The sequence below is a fragment of the Micrasema longulum genome, unplaced genomic scaffold (assembly GCF_059751315.1).
Source record: "Micrasema longulum isolate JH-2025_06_02 unplaced genomic scaffold, ASM5975131v1 h1tg000371l, whole genome shotgun sequence".
Lineage (NCBI taxonomy): Eukaryota > Metazoa > Arthropoda > Insecta > Trichoptera > Brachycentridae > Micrasema > Micrasema longulum.
In genome coordinates, this window is record NW_028277572.1 from 462519 (window position 1) to 483928 (window position 21410).

General features: G+C 30.0%; 1 protein-coding gene across 8 annotated transcripts in view; it reads left to right on the plus strand.

The window, feature by feature from the left end:
* Tm1 (tropomyosin 1) overlaps positions 1-21410 on the plus strand; it is a 99289-nt gene that overhangs the window by 2932 nt on the left and 74947 nt on the right. For all 8 annotated transcript variants that reach the window (XM_088225552.1, XM_088225554.1, XM_088225556.1 and 5 more), the window contains exon 2: positions 19119-19271. In XM_088225552.1, the coding sequence (XP_088081678.1) occupies positions 19158-19271 (114 nt within the window). In that variant the 5' untranslated portion in view covers positions 19119-19157. The remainder of the gene's footprint in view (positions 1-19118; positions 19272-21410) is intronic.

Below are 21410 nucleotides of genomic sequence, written 5' to 3' on the forward strand. Positions count from 1 at the left end.
TCTTTTTATTAAATACTTCATGTCGACTTTCTTAGTAATCGAACCAGGGACTTCAAGCGTGATAGGCAAACGCGCCAACCACTTCACAAGGCAGCGAACTTATCTTCTTATTCAAGATTTTTGCCTGAGAATAGCCATCGAGTCGAAAGCACCCGTCCAGGATTGTGTATCTAATTCACTTACATAGATGAATTCTTAATCTGCCCGTACATAGAGTCTGCAATGTACAATTACATATGTCTATTTTTAGGCAAGCTCAGTATCTAATAACTTATATATAGATATCTCAACAAATACGAAGAAGTTTTTAAGTAAATTTAATTACATGTCAACAGAGATAATGCGAATGAATCTCTAGGCATTTACAGGCCTTACGACCTGTAAATTGGTTGGATTAAGATTCACAATTATGCTAATATTGTTCCAAATCCTTCTAAACCTTTCGAAAACAAGATTATGGGGAAAACATAGCATGGACTAGAAATTTATGACATCTGGGTATTTTACATTTAGAAATTTTAAGTATTAATTTTTATTTTTATGTGTTGTATTATCATCGCTATGATTTTTTTAAAGTTTTGTAATTTTGAAATTACTCCGCCCGTGCCGTCACGAGTCGTCGTCGGTGAGTTGAGCTGACGTTTAAAAGATAACCCCGTAAGTATAAAAACACGCTAAAAATGGCTTCCTGGAAATCGGAAACCTATCACACCACATAAATGATTAACGTGTTTTTTTTAGGTTTTTGGTAGATTTTTTAAATATTTTTATTTTATTTTATAAGGTGTTTCCACAAAGATACACACCTACTAGAAAACAAACAATTTGAAGGTATTCGTCCATCCAATTTCACGTGCATATATATCTTCAATTATTGAATTACACAAAATAGATAGAATTATTTATGTTGTTTTTTTTTATTTTTTATTTATTTAAACATTTGTTTGAATTTCTTATAAAATAAATTGTACGAGTGCACCTATTAACTAAGATTTATTCCCAAGAGATTATTCGCAAAAGTTGGGAGAGTATCATGAAAAATGACAAATTTGTTTTTTTGGGCAGTGTATGTTATATTCCCGACACATGCGGGCCATAGGTGTGTGGTATGTAGCATTACTTGAAAACAAATGCAGTTTAAATATGTTCCGATGTCTGAATGTTCTCAATCCCGCATTTATTTGTATTTTATTGAAGAGATTTTATATTTTCGAGAAACTTCGCTGTAGAATTAAATGCTGTAAATTATACCGCGTATAAGAAAACATTTTTTTATCTGATTTTCCGTAACACTGAACTTCCTCATCCAAATTTTAAATTATAGCCAGAGTGCTTATTTTAAGAACAAAACCTTGCCTTAGAAGTTTATTAAGAGTAATTTGGATATTTGTTTGTTAATACATATTATATTTATGTCAGTAATTAATACGTTGTCCAGCTGCCAGCCAAAAGAAGGTTTAAATCGTGATCAATCCAACATTGAGGACAATAAACATTGTTGACATTTTTCTCACGAAATATCACGACTGAAATATATATGTATATATTTATATATATTGTCCAACGATTTACAGTTAAATGTTACTGCACAGGTCGGTAATTGGGTACCTACTAACATATTTAGAAAATTGCTCACGTTTACCGCTCAAGCCTGTTAACCATGGATAAGTTTAAGAAACATCGCAAAAATATTTTAAAATAGAGCACTCGACGATCTCGTTAACCATATTAGTAAAAATGATATTAGGGCTTTTTATAATTTTATAATAGAATAATTAAGGGAACGAACAGAACTACATTATAGTTAAGGTTGTAGTCTGATAAATAGTAAGGAAAACATACCACTTTGCAATTTTAAAACGTCGTTTTTAAAAATCGCGCTGTTAAAAGAATGAATAACGAGTATAGAAACAAACATTTTCTAAGGTATTTTTAATTTATTTATTTTACTTTATTTGGGATTTTTACAGCTATTACATAAAAAAAATATGGAGAAATATATTAACAATACTAGAGCCAATTAAAAAAATCCACTACAAATCTAATAATACATAATATAAAAGAAAAGAGTTTACGTAATTGTATGTGAGAACGTTTGTATTCATGTGTGTGTATGTGAATGTGTGTATGCGTGAATGAATGAGGGAGAGGGTACATGTGTGGTGGGAATGAATGAGGGAGAGGGTGCGTGTGTGTGGGTGCGTAAGTATTTACAAAAAATTAAAAATAATTTAAAACTTGTAATTATATTGAAAAAGGTACAGGAAAGAGCTTGGTAAGAGGTTTGATTATTAAAAAAATATATAGTTTATACTTACTTTCGAAGCCTTTTTGTTAAAATTTAAGCCAAGAAATGATATAAATTTATTTTTTCAAAGTATGGTAAATATCAAAACCTTTTTCTGAAAAAAAAGCATTTTATTTTAAAATTTAATTGATACACACTGAATGAATGGTGTGCAAAGTCATAATAAAACATGTACAGTAAAACTCCAATTATCCGCAGTAATGAGTGCCAGACGTTATTTCAAAAAAACTTTATTAAACATGTCCTGCAAAGTTAAATGTTTTGACAAAGAAATGCGCTGGTTGCCAGCGCCCTTTTTCAGTTGGTATAACATCTCCTTTATTTTTTTGTTTCCTGATGACGATCTGGATATTTGGCAATTCGAATGACTGAAGTTTAATAAAAGGCGTTCTACTGTACTCAAAAGTTTTATAAAAATAAAAAAAATAACTGAGGTACATTGATACTCATAAGATAAAAGACAATGTATTAAAGTATGTTTTTTTAGTGGAAGTGCCACAAAATACAGTAATATGTACGTAACACGAAACTTCAACTGGTGACTAATAAGTTGACTCGGTTCAAATGAATCCCGCTTAAATTCTAATGGCTTACTTTTCAGTTTTACTTGTCGTGCGTCTAAATTATCCGCGCTTCAAGCCTTTTCATTCCTCATTGCGAGAATCTGTGCCAATTCATGCATTGAAATGTCATCCACGTTTCATCTTGGTTTAAAACTAAATCCCGTGACTTGAATCAAGTTACCTAAGTTGCATCTCGGAATATCTTCAGTCTTTATATCGTGGCAAAAAGTTTTAACTCTCGAATCCCTGTTTTGAGAAATCAAGCATTTAGTGTTGTTCCAATTCTACTTTTTAAAAATTTATTTAAATATAGTAAGATATTTAGTGCTCATTTAAGAGCGTGTTTTTAATTTTTTCGTTTCTTAATTTTATATCAAGTAAATATTAAGTTATTCAAAACTTTTAGCCTGAATAAAATACCCGGTATACGACTTAACCTTAGATTTATTTTTAAAACTACAGATATATGAAATTTAATTTTGCCATTATGTAGAGCGTTAAAAACTTTACAAAACTGCATCATTAAGTCAAATCCGCATATTTTCGAGTTAACGTTTTTTGCCAGTATACCCACGATATGATTCAGTTTTGTAATATATTATTAATCTATATCTATGAAATAACTATATTTTTAAAATTTCAAACAAAACATTTTAAGGCTGTGTGGTATACATATTTTCTAAATTGAATAGTAGGTACCTACCTGTTGAAATATCTTTGGGGTTAAGGGACGATTTGGCGTTTCTTCTCGTTTTTCCTGAGGTCATCTACGGTCAAACCTTTTTGCATATTTTATACTCACACTTATGTGAGTCGTATAGTCGTATTGCCATTTTATGGATGTGTCTCAACCGTAATGCATTTTTTTAATATTTAGCAAATATACGCAAGAAACTGACATATTTGAGTTGAAACGATGCAATAAATCATATATTTCAAACGGGTTATCTTAAAAAAATTAAAATGAATAATATTTGTGCATCATAAAGCTATGGTTAAATAAATAAAGTCGTAACTCGAATATTTTATAAATAAATAGATCTTACCATTAACAATGTTTTAAGTGTGTCCAAATGTTTGTAGACATGCTGAATTTTCTCTTAAGAGAGTTATTTAGATCTAAATTGGTTTAACGTGATCACTTTACACACTGTGTGACATTCACCATTCTGCTTATGTTTAAATATTTACATTTCCTCAACTTTTCCATCTGCTGGTACAAAAGTTTACAAAATATTTTCAGGCGTTGCCTAGTAGGTGAAATGGTTCAGCCGGATGAATCTCACCCACATGATAAAGGTTTCAGCTCTTTTACTTCACAAAAGTCAACAGATGGGTGAATTGAGGAAATGTGGATGTGTAAACGTAGGCAGAATGGTGAATGTTACACAGTGTGTAAAGTGACCACTTAAACCAACCAATGACAGGTCATAAGGCTTGTAAATGCCTAGACTTCCATATTTCTTTCTCAAAAATGTTATCCCTCTTTGTTGCAAGAAATTTAGATCTTATATTTACAAAGCATTTGACAAGCGCCGTGCCGCAGTTGGTTAGACGACCAATTTGAAACTGGTGTCACGGTCGCGGGTTCGAATCCCGCCAGTTGCAAGAAAAAAATACTAGAAAGATTTTTTCTCCACTGGTCTTGGTGCTGTGGTGTATTTTACGTATTCTCTTCCTTGCATATTCTCTCTTTCACTTCTACTGAAAAGCCTCCAAAATAAGGACTTAGCTTTTTATTTATTATTTTAAAAACTGGACTTAGGTACATAATATTTGATGATTGAATGATTATTTCATTTATTATTTTATTTTATAAACATAAACTGCGAATCTGCCTTTTACAAACATTTATAATATAAATGTATTTGGCTGAGTATTTTTTTTTAAAACATGAATTTCCTTATACCCAAGATTTATAAAAAAAAAATTAAACCAAAAATTATACAAGATTTATATTTAAAAAATTAACCTAAAAATTATACAGCGTATTCAGTAGAAAGTTTAAATAATAAAACATTCTACAGTAATACTATAAGAAAATCATAAGTACTGTTTCACACAGCTAGGCAAAGTGAACAAAAAACTGTATTTATATATTATGAAATGCAAGAATAAATAAATAAAATAACCATTCACCATCTTTGAAAAAGTTCAAAAGGTTTGTTCTATAGTAACAATACCCTACACTAAATATATCAGATACGTGGGAATAACTATTGCCAAGTTCATGAAGTCTATTTAATACGGCATTACAAGTATACACTGTCCGTGAATTGTTGCTACAAAACGGTGGCACCTATCTAGTCATTCTTCCAGGCACCCTGAAGTTGATGATAGATAATAGTTCAGGGCATTCCCACATTGAATTTACAATTTTGAATAAATTATGTTACGCAAATGTATGTTATCCAGATGCTAATTCACTGTTTGATAAGTTGAGACAATAGCAGAATATTTGTATTCGTTTTTTCTTCGCAAATTTGACCACACAACCGAATACCGCACGCAACTACACTGGCTCAGTATCAGGCATGGAAGAAACATTCACATTCTATCACTTCTTAACAACATTTTCAATAATCTTACTTCACCTGTTTAACTGATAGAGCTCTCCCAACCTCTATGACAACGTGGACTATCTCTTCGTTCTAGTTACGAGAGAACCATTTGAATACCCATTCACCGCTCCAATCTTTTTCACAGCAGTAGCTGCTCGATTGTGGAATAATCTACCCACTAATGTTTGAGGCACCTCTTTTGTATACTTGTTCCTTTCTTTTTCTGCTTTCCTTTCCATCCCATGTCCTCTCTTCATAGTATAGAATTATAAGATTCTGTATAAAATATGTTCATCTATTTGTAGTTTTCTCAAACTGACCGGTTTGGGTAGGTTGGAAGAAATCGCCTTAAGGCAATATGCTCGCCCTTATCTGTACATAAATAGTATATGTATGAAAAGTGTTAAATAAATAAATAGATAGATCGGGTTGTGGTCCCGTGGCTAGTGTCTCGGACTCACGGACCAAAGGTCCGTGGTTCGAATCCCACTCTACCCCAACTTGATTCCATTTTCTAATAGTGAGTTATTTACAACTCGTTGAAAATGGCCCTCAAAATTAAATATTTGGGTAAATCATAAGAACGCAAATATTTCTTTTTCTTTTTAAAAAAAAAAAAAATAAATAAATAAATGAAAATATTTCAAAACAAAAAAATACTCTCAAATACATAAAATTCTATACATTTGACAGTATTTTTTTTCATCATTAACGCTGTTCATCTAAGGCCAAATGATAGATACTGTAATATAATAAAATATAAATCAATTGAGGTATTAAATCAATAAGTTTTTGATAGATGTATAGTATAAAGATATTAGTTTTTTTTAGGTAGATGATCTACATTATGGTAGTTTTTATCTGCACCCATGTAGGTTCTTAGGTAGGTGAATAAATCATTATTTATTATTATTTAGAATAATAATATTTAACACCGTCTTTCATTAGATAACAATGGATTCAAATGACGAGAACGTAACATCAGTTCTCTGAATTAATAATATCAAAAACATGTTTCTTATCTTATATAAACATTACACTCGGCTATAACGTGAGATGGTTAAAAACATAGAGATAAAATAGCACATTATTATGCGTCTGGAAAATATTAGTTGGTCATTCCTAAAACACAAGTCGTCTTTTGTTTGAAATTTATTTTTTAAAAGGAATAACCCGCAAAGATTGTCAGCAGGTGGGAAAGATCTCCTCTCATCGTCGTAATACGGAAGAAAATTATGAAAAATACACCACAAGACCCGGACGAATGAGGAAATTCAGTGGTATAAAAAAAAAATTGTTAGAAGACTATTAAACTGAGCCAAAAATAATTTTATTTCTATGTATTGTATTATCAGCGGTATGATTTCTTAAAGTTTTGTATTTCTGAAATTACTCCGTTTGTGACGTCTCAAGTTGTCTTCCGCTTCTTCTTGGTCAGTTCTGCCGATCGGTCCGTTGACGGTAAGTAAATCGGAAATCTGTCACAACTCTCTTACCGTCAGTTGATTTATATGAACTAGTGACGTCGTTCAAAGTAGTTCGTTTTTACTAAAATATTTTTTTCGTACAAGAAACTGTCGTATAATTTAATGTTCTAATTTTTAACGAGCGTAAGAAAACATTTTTTTATCCAATTTCTCGTAGAGTTAAGTTCTGTATTAAGAAAAAAAATTGTATGGATTTTTTCTTGCAACTAGCGGAAATCGAGCCCGCTTTGTCAGTTTCACAGTTGGCCGTCTAACCAACTGCGCCGCAGCGCCTGTCATGCAATTTTAAGTACTTTTAAGGTCTTTCTAAGACCCTTCTTCTTATCTTTCTATCAACTGCAGTGCATATGAGTGCATGTGTAATTTTTACTTTCTTTGCCTACTCAGGGTTTAGATCCTGTCCAGGGGCTTTGTAGTGTAAAAACATTTTATCGACCTTATAGGGAGTCAAACCGGGACCTGGTATCCCATGCATGGTAGCGCCAAGCACGTCTTCGACTTCTCCGCTGTTTATTGTTTTTTTTAAAATATATATTTGTTTGCGTCCTTATGATTATTTTCCCAAATATTTCAATTTTGGAGCCATATTCTTTTAGTCGTGAAAAACCGTGTCAGAAAATGGAAACAAGTGGTAGATCGGGATTCGAACCTTGAACCTCCTAATCCGGAGTGAGTCCGCGACACTACCCATGGGACCACGACCCGTCCTTTTTACTGTGTTATTTTTTTTATGTAAAAAATATTATTTTTCTAAGGGAAGTTAAAAATTGACTGAATGCGCGGACAAGACCGATACCGTACAATCTAATTTCCATAAAATATGGCGCCCCTATCTATTAATACAGAGTTTTGAATATAATATATGAATTTTAAAATACGTTTTATTTCAATGTTACGTTATTTAAATAAGCTGTGTTAAAGGAATAAGTCATGATAATTTATTTTTTTAATGAAGGGCGAATGAAATGACCGGCATGCTCAATTACCTTTCACAACAATATTGAGGGTAAGGTGCTCAATTTTACACTAGTAAAGTTACGCTAGGAACAGGTACTCAAATTACCGCTCTTTTTTATATGTGAGTTTGTACTCCAAACTTAATTGATTTGATCTAATATAGAAATGTCAAAAAACATTTTATAACTAAGAATGAATCATTACAGAATGTGGTCATTTTATTATATTCGAAGACGATTTTTGCATTTTGTGTTTTTTTTTACTAATTTCATTTACCTACCATTTACGTGACACTAATTAAGTTTAATTTTGCAACGAGACCAACGTCTATTTTTACAAAATGTACTGAATTTCCACATTACTAGAACAATCATGTATAAAGTGTTTTTAACTAGTCATTAAATTACTCAGTAGATGAATACGCACGAATACAGTTTACATGAGTTATTATTACGATGAAAGTTTTAAATGAAAGGACATTCGTTAGTCATTTACTTAGTATTCTGTATCCCTTTTTTTTGCGTTTTCAGAAGGAATTTGTCAGTGTCCGACCGAAACAAGATTTTCAGCCGAAACCGAAGTCGATGTATTGCATAAATTATGCCAATTAAATTATTACGTACATGGCAAAAAGCATTTATCGTTGAAAATGCAACTTCTCACGTTGCGTTCGAAATTTTCGTTCAACGGCGACCTTGGCGGGAAGAATTTATTTTAAATTTATAACTGGGGTAGACAGTTATACACGTACATGCATACTAGCATATTGTAAACGAGCAGCGTTGCCAACTTTACCAATTTTTCGGTAGATCTACTGATTTTGGGAGCAATCTATTGAAACTGTCTCAGCTGACAACGAATCTACCGATTTATTTTTTTGAATCTACCGATTTTAGCTTGATGGAGGTTGGCAACGCTGTATTCGAGAAGGGTCAGATAGGGAACAGTGTAACAATTTTTAATTTAAAAATAAATGTTTATTTATATTGTTAAATAATTAAACATGTTAATTAAACAGGAAAAGAAAGAATGAAACATGTTAATGTTTATGTCTTTCTTGTATAATCTCTCATGTAAAAAAGTATATTCTTAAGTGCCCTCGGCAAGGGTAACCCCAGTGAGGACACATTATTTTTACTATTGTTTATAATGTGAAAAAAACGAATAAATAAGAGTATGAATTATATTTTTATCGCAAAAAAGAGCGAAAGTACACATGAAAAAAATTAAACTTATTTAATTTTAGAAAAATCATTATTTATTTAATGAACACTTTTCTAACAGTAAATAAAAAGTTTATCCTTTAAATTGAATTAACTAAGTGAATTTAAGACATGAAATAATGCAGGCGTTATGTCACAAATTTTCAAAAATGAACTTTTTTTACATACGATCAAATGGACAGTTCTTTCATATAAAACCAAATACACCATAAAAAGTAGTAGGTAACCAGTTTTGAAAGCGAATGCAAGTTTAATATTATCGATAATTGTACTGGTGTTTAATATTTCAACCCCAGACATGCTTTTTGTTTTTGTCACAATTCCCAAATCAGGTGAGCGGTTTTTTAAATTTCATTTTATAAGGATACACACTAGAAACATGTAGATATTTGTCTATGCAATTTCATATGCATGTAGAACTTCAATTATAGAATTATACAAAATATATAGAATTACATTTTTTAAATTTGCTTTTATCAATTTCTTATTCAATACAATACAATAAAATAAATAGTTGTACATATGTAATTGTAATAATAAACGCAGATTTATTCCTTAGAGATTATTCGCAAAAGTTGGGAGAGTATCATAAAAAATGTCCATATTGTTTTTCGGCAGTACGTTATAATAAATATTCCCGACACATGTGGCCCGCATGTGTGTTGTATTACTTGAAAATAAAGGCAGTTTAAATATGTCCCGATGTCTGTATGTTCTCAATTCCGCATTGACCGGTTTTTTATTGAGGAGGTCAGTATTTACTTTATAGTTCAATATTTAATAAAATTTAAATATGAACAACTCCCTAGGGAGGAAACCGTATATCGGGGAATATGATATTATTACTGTTATAGTGTACCCCGTGTTAAACTGTTCCCCATCTGACCCTATGTATACGTAATATGATTGTGCAATATGGCTATTGCAAAATACTGCACAACTGGTTCATCCCGTGCGTGTAAGGTCACTAAAACGTGTTTCGATTATGGCGACTCGCATGCGAATATTTTTCTTTCGTATCGAAATATTTTATGAATGAGACTAAAAATAACAATTTACCTTTTGTATTTGTACCTATCCGCCATTTTGCCTTACATTAACATGTAGGTGAACAACGAATATTTTTAAATGATTTTTTTAACAAAAAAACATCACTACATAGATTGTGTACATTGTAATCTCAATATTCAATCAAAATTTACTACAGAAATAAAAGACGAGTGATACTTTGATTAATCAATTTCGAGTAACCAGTGATTGTCTCCATCGCTCTCGCGACATCTTTCGAAACTGGTATCTTCATTATAAAATTCAATCTACGACAAAAACAGTACAAATAGAGAAGTTGAAGTTATAAAACAGTTATCATCATCAACCGTCTCTCGTCCAATGGTGAATATAGGCCTTCCCTTTAAGTTTCCATGTCTCTCTATCCTGAGCCAACCGCATCCAACCACTTCCTGCAACCCATCTTATGTCATCACCACCTCACCTGAGGCCTGCCGACACTTCTTCTTCTGCCTGTTCTGGGTCGCCATTCCAGTATAATAGTAATATTGAAATATCACATACTACGAATACCTATAAAAATATATGGAAAGGATATAGAATAATAAATTGTATTTTTAAAATCAATATGGATATTGTGCAGAATTTTTTTGTAAAAAATAAATTTAATAAAAATACGTTGCAAGAAAAACGCGACGTGTTTGGCCTTGGTTTTTGTGACGCCAAGATTCGTGTTTTCTTTTTATGTACGGCCCAAATGAAAACTTGTAAGTATAATTTCTTGTTCATGTATTTTATGTTTTATTCATAATATAATATTCATAAAAACCACATTTTTTAAACAAATATTTATTGCTTTAAAAAAGTATGTATCGGATTATGGTCCTGTGGAGTCCGAGGCTCGCACCCCGGTCTACCATAACTTGATTCCCATTTTCTAATAGTGAGTTATTTACAACTCGGTGAAAATGGCCACCAAAATTAAAATATTTGGGTAAATTGTAAGGACCCAAATGTTTATTATTTCTAAAAAAAAGTATTTTATGTCGGGAATTGAACTCGAACCTATGTGGCTTAGTTTTATTCTCATTTTCTATTACAGTTATTTATGAATAGTTAAAAATGTTTATTAAAATATTTATGAAAATTGCAATAACGCAACGCAAATATTTAGTAAATGCAGTACAGTTTACAATGATTACTAGACTTTTGTATTGTTACTAGACTATTGAAAAATTAAAAAAATGACAGTAAACGCCAAGATATACAATTTTAAAAAAAAAGCATATAATATTTATCCAGTATTTTCTAATAAACTTTGGCAATATTTAAAATAGTGTAAATTAATTATTACATCATGTTCATTTCATAAAATATTTTCTTCAAACTTGAACCTATTGGGTGTTAACATATCGAGCCTCAATCGGCAGTACAACGTAAGCGACAAATAGTGAATTGTGCTGGAGAAGGTTTTTTTTTATTTTTGTTCAATATTTTTTTTTTTAATAATTCAGTAAATGGTATTTATAATGGTTGTTTACTGCTAATACTGAAATGACAGCCAAATTGTTTAAAAACTTCTGCTTTTAAGATGGCGGTAACGCTGTTTTGCCTATACTCTGACAGTGGTGCGAGCTAGCGTAACTGCCTACATTGTCGTCGGTTACGTTGTTTTACTTAGCTTAAAAATAATATGTAAATATTTTTTTTCAAAGAGTGGTATGATGCGGAGTAATACATAGAAAACAATAATTGGCCTATAATTTTGGTTTATTAGTAAATATTGTATTTGTTTTTTGTTATAATGGCTGTTGTTTTCTTTTAATAAATTGAATAAATATCCTTAAATGTGGCAGGTGAATTTTATAAAGCTATGATATTTTAAACACTTGTGCAAGGCTAATAAAGAACACTATTCCTTTAAAAAACGCAACTCGCCAAAAATACGTTGTTCCGCCGATTATAGCTCGATATTTTGTGCCCATTTTTTAAAAATGAAGAAAAGAGGACGCAAAAAAGCACATTTGCCAGTAATGTATTATTCGCCTTCATGATTTTACAACAAATTAGTTAATAATTCAACATCCTCGCTTTTATCCTCGGCTTTAGCAGTTTTTGCGAATAGAAAGAGGTGCCGAAAATTCTCACATTCGTCAACTTGACATTCTATTTTGAAGACTTGTAATCAAATAAAATATTATGTGTTTCTTTAAATAAAAATCAAACACAACATCTAGTAAAGCAATAAAAAATATTTCGAATGGCGAACCTTGGCCATTTTGTTTTCCTTTTGGTGCTCATTTTATAATTTAAAAAAAACAAACACAACTTATGTTAACACAAATGCAACTAAAATAAAAACGTTAATAGGCTCTAGTGTTGGAGAAAATATTCGATTTTTAAACACACGCACATTTCTTCGGTCCATTTCCCGCATATTTTCACCTATATAAAGCGTATTGCAAGTTGCAAGGAACACACCACTCTTTGCGCACTAATGAATACGCAGAACATCGAATTGTATGGAAAAAATACATTAAAGCGATGAAAACGTCACGAAATCTCTTCCACCACTTATGCTCTGTTGGTTCGATAATGCACTCAATTCTCTTCAAAGATGGCCGATCGTCATTCAAACGTTTTATGTGTATTTTGTCTCTAATTAAGAATTAATTAAGCAAATGCTTGTTCATTAAGGCTGTAGTCAATTTAAACCCGTGAAAAATGAGGAAATCATACAAATTCGTCATTTTCAAATAAGGTTTTTTACAAAACACGCAATAGAAAAAAACAATGCATTAAAAAAATATATGGGTATTTCTTCTAAAAAATATATTTAGAAGTTTTATATAACTTAAATATAATTGCTTTTCAACCGCCAGATTACGCCATTTCAAATTTAGACTAAACTTTGGTACATAGATTCTCATATAAAGACTAAGTATTGAACTAAATTTTTTTTTAATGATTTAAAGATAATAGATAGAACGTTAAAATAGCTCCAGCAAAATCTTACTTTTTTGTTTTTGAAAAGAAATATATGTATTTAAAATAAAATAAATTATGTGATATTTTTCTTTATTTCTACATAAAACATTATAGCTTCTAAATATAATACTTCAAAAAAATATTGAAATATTGTAGTTGCAACTTTTTTTTATAGAATTACATATTTATTTTTTTATGAAGAGAATTTGGGTTATTTTTACATATTTTTTTAAACATTGAAATTGGGCTGTAAATATTCGAATTCTGACAATATCTTATTTAGATTTTAATTATCTTCATATCGGCTCTTGGACAACAACAGACCACTAATTATACAATTTCTTTGTAGACATGAGAAAAAATTGTACAACGCCACACAATTCTGTATTTATTTATACAACACATAATAACTTAATACATTTTAAACCTAAAAAGCTACAATAATTTCATGAATATACGAGGACAGTAAAACTGCAATTATCCGGATTAATGAGTGACATACATAACCCGGATATGGAGAAATCCGGATAATTGAATAAACCATTAAATTAAGGCAATGTTCTGAAGGAAAACGCATTTTTTTTATTACAATTTCTCCTACTTAATAATTCAGAGAATTATTGGAATTACATTAAACGTTCATTGTTTTGACACCGGCGCCCTTTTAATTTGTTTTTATAACATCACTTTCATTCTTTATTTCCTGATAACGATCCGTATATTTGGCAATCCGGATGACTGGAGTTTAGATAAACAGAGTCCTACTGTATTATGTAATATGTAACTTCATTTGATATGTACAGATATAAAAATGAATAACGTTATACAATCCCAGGATTTAAAAAAACAATCTCATGTTGGACGGTACATAAAAAATCATTTTTGTCGCAATACGTACATAATATCAATTAATACAATAAGATAACATATTAGAAATATCAAATCACAGTAATATTGATGTTTTTTGTTGATATTTCTTGATAAAACTCCATAGTTAATGATTTTGATAAAATTATAAATAAAGTTGTCAATGAAACTTCTTGGTTTAATTTTATTTTTTTATTATTTTGACCAACGAGCGCTTTCGCCTTAGTAGGCATCTTCAAGACTGGAAGAGGAGAGTAGAGTGAGAGACTGGAAGACCAGTCTTGAAGATGCCTACTTAGACGAAAGCGCTCGTTGGTCAAAATAATAAAAAAGTAAAACTAAACTACGAAGTTTCACTGAGAACTTTATTCAGAATTTTATCAAAATCATCAAATCACAGTAGGGTTTATGCACCGTTTATAGAAACTGTATTAAAAACTAACCCTCGCAAAAAATATTCAATTAATATTTTTTATGTGCTACATTTTTTTATTTTTTTAAAATATAAAATAAATAATTACGCTCTTATGATTTACCCAAATATTTCATTTTGAGGGCCATTTTCGACGAGTTGTAAATAACTCACTATTAGAAAATGGGCATCAAGTTAGGTATATAAGTAATATTTTTTTTAAATATTTTATATATTTTTTTTTTTTTTGCACCACAACAGGCCAGGAGGCCCAATTACAGTGATGAATTACATCACAGAACACCCAGGCTTGAGAAAAATCACATTTTTAATTTTTGTGTTCTCACCGGGAATCGAACCCGGAACCTTCCGTGCGTGAGTCAAGCGTCTTGACCATTACACCACGGAGGCCGCCAATATAATAATAAGTCACACGAGTAGTTTCTGAAATACAAAACGTAAAGAAATCAAAGCGCTAATAATACGATCCATAGTTTTAAAAAAAACTGGCTTAGTTTAATAGTCTATTAACAAATAATAAAAAATAAAAATAACACTGAACTTCCTCATTAGATCGACCATTCGTCTACAATATTAGCAAAAATGCGTAGGATATCTCAAGAAAGTATTACAATTGCAGATATTTATTTAAACTGATTCACTGTCATATTACTGAAGATGAATGATGTTTATGCCATAAATGCTTATCTTCTGTGTCAGAATAAGAACACAGTAATAACCATTTTGAATAGATAAATAAAACATTACGGTCATTCATTATTGATAATCAGCTGTCTAAACATTATATGCCTCACGATTTCAGGTGTATAGTTGTTATATATACAAGCTTCATACCAATTAATTGCATCTTTCAAACTAATAAATTAATAGTAAACGAATAATTTCGAAAAGCTAATTAAAAATGATTTGATTATCACTAATGGTTCGTATGCATAATTTCTAAAGTTATCTGCACTGAAACAGTGTTTTATGATATAGTACGTAATTTTTTTATTTTCTTTTATTTAGGAAACATACAGTACAGTTACAAAGTTTTATATTATACACAGTTAGACTTAACTCTAATGGATCAGTGAAGTTTCCATATTACATGTAAGGTTATTAATGAAAATACAAAAAAGAGCAGGAAAAAAAACATAAATGGAAGTTGTAAATTAAAATTTAAGCAAAAAAGTTATTTTAAAGTTTGTAGCTTGTAGTTAGTATTTACAAATGGAAATAATATTAAAAATGAAGAAAATTTGTAAAAGTAATTAAAAATTAAGAATTAAAATAAAGAATAAAAAACATGCTCAGATGTAAAAATAAAATAAAATAGTAATAACATTTTAAAAAAGGGAAAACATAAATATACACATACATATTTTAAGGGATTCAAAGAAACGATGAGAATCTTTAAGTGAAATATAAGACAGTAAATTTAAGTCAATTTTAAAAACATATTCAAAATTAATGACACATTATAGTAAGAGCAGCAATATATTGATTTATATACATATATAATTTAAGTAATTAATAGTAGTTTAAAGTATAAAAACATGTCAATGCAGCAGAGAAAAAAGAAAGAATAACAGGTATAGCAAGTAATCTTTAAAATTTGAAAAGGCAATATAAGGAGAAGATTTTAAACCAAGAGTAGTCGATAAAATTTCACTAAAGCGATTTTAGCAGTAATACAAATTTCAGAAGAGAAATTTAAATAAAAATAATAATATTAATGTATGTATTGTAAGTGGTGTAAGAGAAAAGGCGATCAACGGGAGTTTTATTTATTATAGTTTAATTATTATAGTGAGCTATTCTGGAGTGGAAGAAAGAGCTTAAAGTTCATCTCACTTTCGCCGTACATTCTACATCCATCATGAAAGGTTAGGTAAATGGAGAGATAAAGAGAAGAAATAGTGTTAATCAGTTTTACTAATATTACAGGGTTTTTATGTAGAATTTCTACAAAATACAATAGTAAGGATAGTATATTTTATTTTAGTAAAATTTCTGAATGGGACAGAGGGAATTATACTAACCATTAGCAATAAAAAACAAATTATTACAGTGAATCCTTGGTTTTAATTATTTGTTATAAAACTATCGAACCAAGTCGAAATTTTATTTTTATGTATCGTATTATCATCACTATGATTTTTTCACGTTTTGTATTTTTTTAATTACTCAGCGAGTGACGTTACTAGTTCATTGAAAAAGTACGTTGAAAAGGGTTCTCAGCACGTTACCCCAGTTACGAAACATAATTTTGAATGCTTTATCCATATTTAAAAAAATATAAAATGCGTATTTATTGTCAGTTATGATAAAATGTGAAAAGAAAGGCGTGTTTTCGTTTCTGATCAAAATGCAATCGAATAAATTTAATGTGCAATCTCGATTTATCATTCACGGTCTTGATCTTAATGCAATTATTTAAAACGTTATTCAGTTGAAAAATGAATTTATAATGAACGTATGTGTAAATTTTCAAAATTGTTTGTTCTGTCTTGTATGGATTCATCATTTTTAATTGCCGTATTTTTCAAAAAATAAATGGAGCAGAAATGTAGTTGGTGGCCTCCGTGATGTAAAGGTTAAGACGCTTGACTCACACTGGTAAGGTTCTGGGTTCGATTCCTGGTGAGAACTAAAAAAAAAGTTATTTTGCTTAAGCCTGGGTGTTGTGTACTGTAATTCACCAATGCAATTGGGCCTCCGCCAGTTGCGGTATGAAAAAAAAACAAAAACAAGACAGTATTTTTACAATAAGATAATAAGAGCAGTCATTAAATTAGGCATTTCAGGGGGCTTTTAATTGCAAATTTTAAAAAATAAATTATTTATTTTAAAAAAATAGAAATATATTAATTAAAGAAAATAGTTTGTGTCGTGTTCTCTTTGAATTTATAGTATTCCAGAATCAATAATAAATTAGTTCATGGGAATACAAACATGCATTTGTCTCAAAACGTATTAATGAAAAAATGTAATACAAATACAGATCTAAAAATATAAAATTCAGGATGTGTACTTTTTGTTGTGTGTTTTTTAAACCTTCTATGATATTTTGTTAAAGAATAAATGTATCTTATTTATTAAAATCAGTTACATACGTATTTTTTATTATATTTTACGTCATAGTATAGTTTAGATTTTTAATTTTATTTTTGCATAAATTAATTTATATTTCTTTTTAAAAATGCAAATTATCTATGGTTTGTATCATGATATAATTAAAATGATTGTAATCTACCCACGATACATTAATATTTGTCATTTTTTGTTTTCTCTGATCTAAATTTTTAAAAATTGATATTGCCCTAAGATATTATCTTTATTTACCAACGGACTTAGTCCTAAAAAAATGGTAAACACATATCTTTATAATATTTTGGCCCAAAATTTCATGTTATGTTTACGTTTAATTTAGACAGTAATAATATTTTATTGTCACATAACTCTTTCATACTGATTTTAACTACCTCACATTGTACTATATTTTTTCGTGGGTACGGTTTTTTTTTGTCGTTCACTGGAGCGTATATTCTTTAAATTTCTTATTCTTGTTTCTAAGACCCAAAATCACTCGCAAACGAGTGGAGGCGTGTATAAAAATAAAACTTTTTAATACATACAGGCACAATTTAAAGAAAATAACCGGAAGGAAGGAAGGATCGTAGAACAAGGACGTGTGTGTTCTTCAACTTTATTTGAGAGCGGTTTAAAATGTTTTTGATACTTTATGTCACAACTTGATAAGTCTATCAATAAAAGTATATAAATAAAAGTATAGTAATATTTGGATTAGTTACATAATTTTTTTTCAAACATGGAAAATGATGCCTATTTTTAGCCGAATAAAATTATCGTCTAAACAACTCACATATTTGTTTAATTAACAACTTATAACGAATAGATTTGCACCTTTGGATTTAAAATAATTAATGTTATGCTTACTTTATATAATATCGCCATATTTTCATTCATCAAAAAGATTTTCAAATGAACTCAACTGAAAATTATAGTGTACTAAATTATTTTTCTCAATTTTACCACTTTTTGTAATATTATTTGAAATAATGTGTGTACCTTAGAGGATAAAATACGGGAGTCAATTTTTAGCCGTTTAAAAGTTAAAAATGCAAAAATTATCGCAATAAGCTATTTTATACGTAAATAAAACACCAAAGTTCACTCGAATTCATCGTAAAAAAGTTTTTTTTAAGTTGAAATAAAAATCTGATATCCACATAGTTTTAATGCGATAAACATCAGTAGCCCCAGATTCGCTATTTTTAAACGTACTATTTTTATCGTTAAAATCGTTGTTTGACATTTAAAATTCTTTTTAGGTTGAAATTATCTCATTCGGTTGAAAAGTTATTATGTTTTGGAAATTGCTCAATCACAAAATCTCGTTTCCTGAACATTTCGTTTAATGCGACTCCCGTGGTTTATCCTTTAAGGTACAGATATAATGTTTCATATTTTATATCTACGAAAAATGCTACTCATTTTTTCCTGTACTATCCACAAGCGTATTTAAGAAAAAAAATGTACGAACCAAATTTGTAACTAAATTCGGAATCTGTCAACTTGTTGTATAATATGTCTACAAAAAAAAACAAGTTCAGAAAACGTGTCATTGGGAATAATGTTATACGGACTAATTTAATATTTGCATAGGAAAAGTGTTGTTTTCAAGTGGTGAATAACTGTTGATATTTATTTTTTTTAGTTTTTGCATCAAACAAAGAGCTAAAACAACACATCCAAAATGGACGCGATCAAGAAGAAGATGCAGGCGATGAAGCTGGAGAAGGATAACGCCATGGACCGCGCGCTCATGTGCGAACAGCAAGCCAAGGATGCTAATCTTAGGGCTGAGAAGGTGACCACTAGTTTTAACTCTTTATGTACTATGTAGTCTTTAGAACATTTACCTAATACAATGGATCTACCAAAAACTAGTTGTCGGCGTCGCGTCGCTGACTCAGTTTCTTGGTTCTTGTCTATTTACAACTAGAGATGCTACGAATAGTGATTTGGCCGAATAGTTGTGTACGCATTCGGCTGAAGCGCCGAATATTCAGCAAAAAAAGTGTGCGTTCGCGCGTAACCTATTATTTTCATTATTATGTACATCACATTGTGTTACTGATAGTCCTTATTAGTAATAATAATTGGTAATTATTTGTTAGTTGAAGATCATTGCACCATTTAATTAAAAAATCGCCTATTTGAAACTACACATTACGAGATTTGTAGTGAAAATAATAAACTGGTTGTGTGTTTGCTGTGCACCTAACAACAAAATATTGCGAGGTATTATTTGAGGAAAAGCGCAATCGTTTGCTACTAACATACGCTGAAAAAATTCTTTTTTTTCATCACAACTTACCACTGATAGATTTTAAGTATTAAAGTAATAATTTGTTATCAAAATAGATACATTTTTGAGTAATCAGTTCGTTTTTTTCATGATTTAGTATTTGAATATTCAAAAAAGTTTCCGAATAGGCCGAGTAGTAGTTGAATATTCGTGGCATCTCTATTTTTGACACATTTTCCGCATAATAATGGATCCAAAAATTAACGCTTAAAATTTTGCACATTTTTTAATTTTTTATTTATTTATCAAAAGCATACAAAAATTAACTTGAACTCCTGTCCTACTGAACGGCATAAAATACAGTTCGTCAGCAGGTGCTTATAGTTAAGTTCTAATACATATACCTAATCTTATCTCTTAAATTCTATAAACATATACAAACTCTTATTGCTATGGAAAAAAAGAAAAATATGTACACCGAAAATAAAAAATTGTCCAAATAAAAAAGAAAAAAACAAAAAACCTTAATATAAAAAAACCACGTTATAAAAGCCAGATTCTCAGTAGACATCTTTCTCTTGAGCCAGATAAGTTTTTTTGATTTTTAATATTTAATGGGAGCATATTATACATTTTAGGTATATTGTACTTTAGTGTTCTTTTCCCGTATTTATTATTGAATTTAGGGAGAGCTAGTCCATCTACATTAGTGAACCGAGTATTTTTTATTTTATTTATTTACAATTTTAAAAAACCCGTTAGGGTTACATTAGAAATTTAATATTGTCTAGTCATTTTATGTCTCGTCTAGTCTAGTTAGTTCAGTCATCATGTGCTTTTTCAGATTGATATTAAATTTGTCTCCATTAAAAGTTTTCAAGTAGTAAGGTAGGTCGTTGTAGTGTTTAAGTCCATTAAATACATGCTCCAATTTATTTCTATATTCAGATAGAGACGCATGCTGAGAAACCAGCTTGAACCATAAAAAAGCTCTAACGGATAAAATATTTATAGATTTATACAATAAGGATATTGGGATATCGTGTCGCTGACAGTACAATTTTTTTTTAATTAATAATTTGATCATTGAAATTCGTAAGTTCTGTACAAGGTTTATGTTTGAGTTACTGGAAAAAGCCCACGAGGTTAAAGCGTATCTTATAATTGATTCTGAAAGTGACAAATAAACTATTCTTAAAGTACTATCAGGGATACATAGATGGCGCTCCAACTCGCTTGTGAATGGTTTCTCATTTAATAACATATATACAAAAAATCAAAAATGTTACCTGTGTCGATATTCGCTAATAAGCGGAATGGGGAATGTTGTAGTACGTAAAGTGGCCACTTAACCCAGCCAATGACAGGTCACAACGCTCGAATATCCATAATCCTGAATTTGAAAAAATTCTACCTCTTCTCTGTAGGGATATTAATAAAAATACTATCAGGGACATAATATTTCAATATATACATTTTATCAACTATTGATCTAAGTCTATTACACAGTTTTTGTACATGAGCATCCCATTTAAAATGGCAATCGATAGTTAATCCTAAATATACATACTCACTAATATTTTCTAATATATCATAACTAACGCATAATCGTCATCACAGTCCATTTTCTGCGCATACTGTGCAATGTTTTGCTTATAAAGCACATCAATATAATCTGTCGTACACCACAAGTGCTAG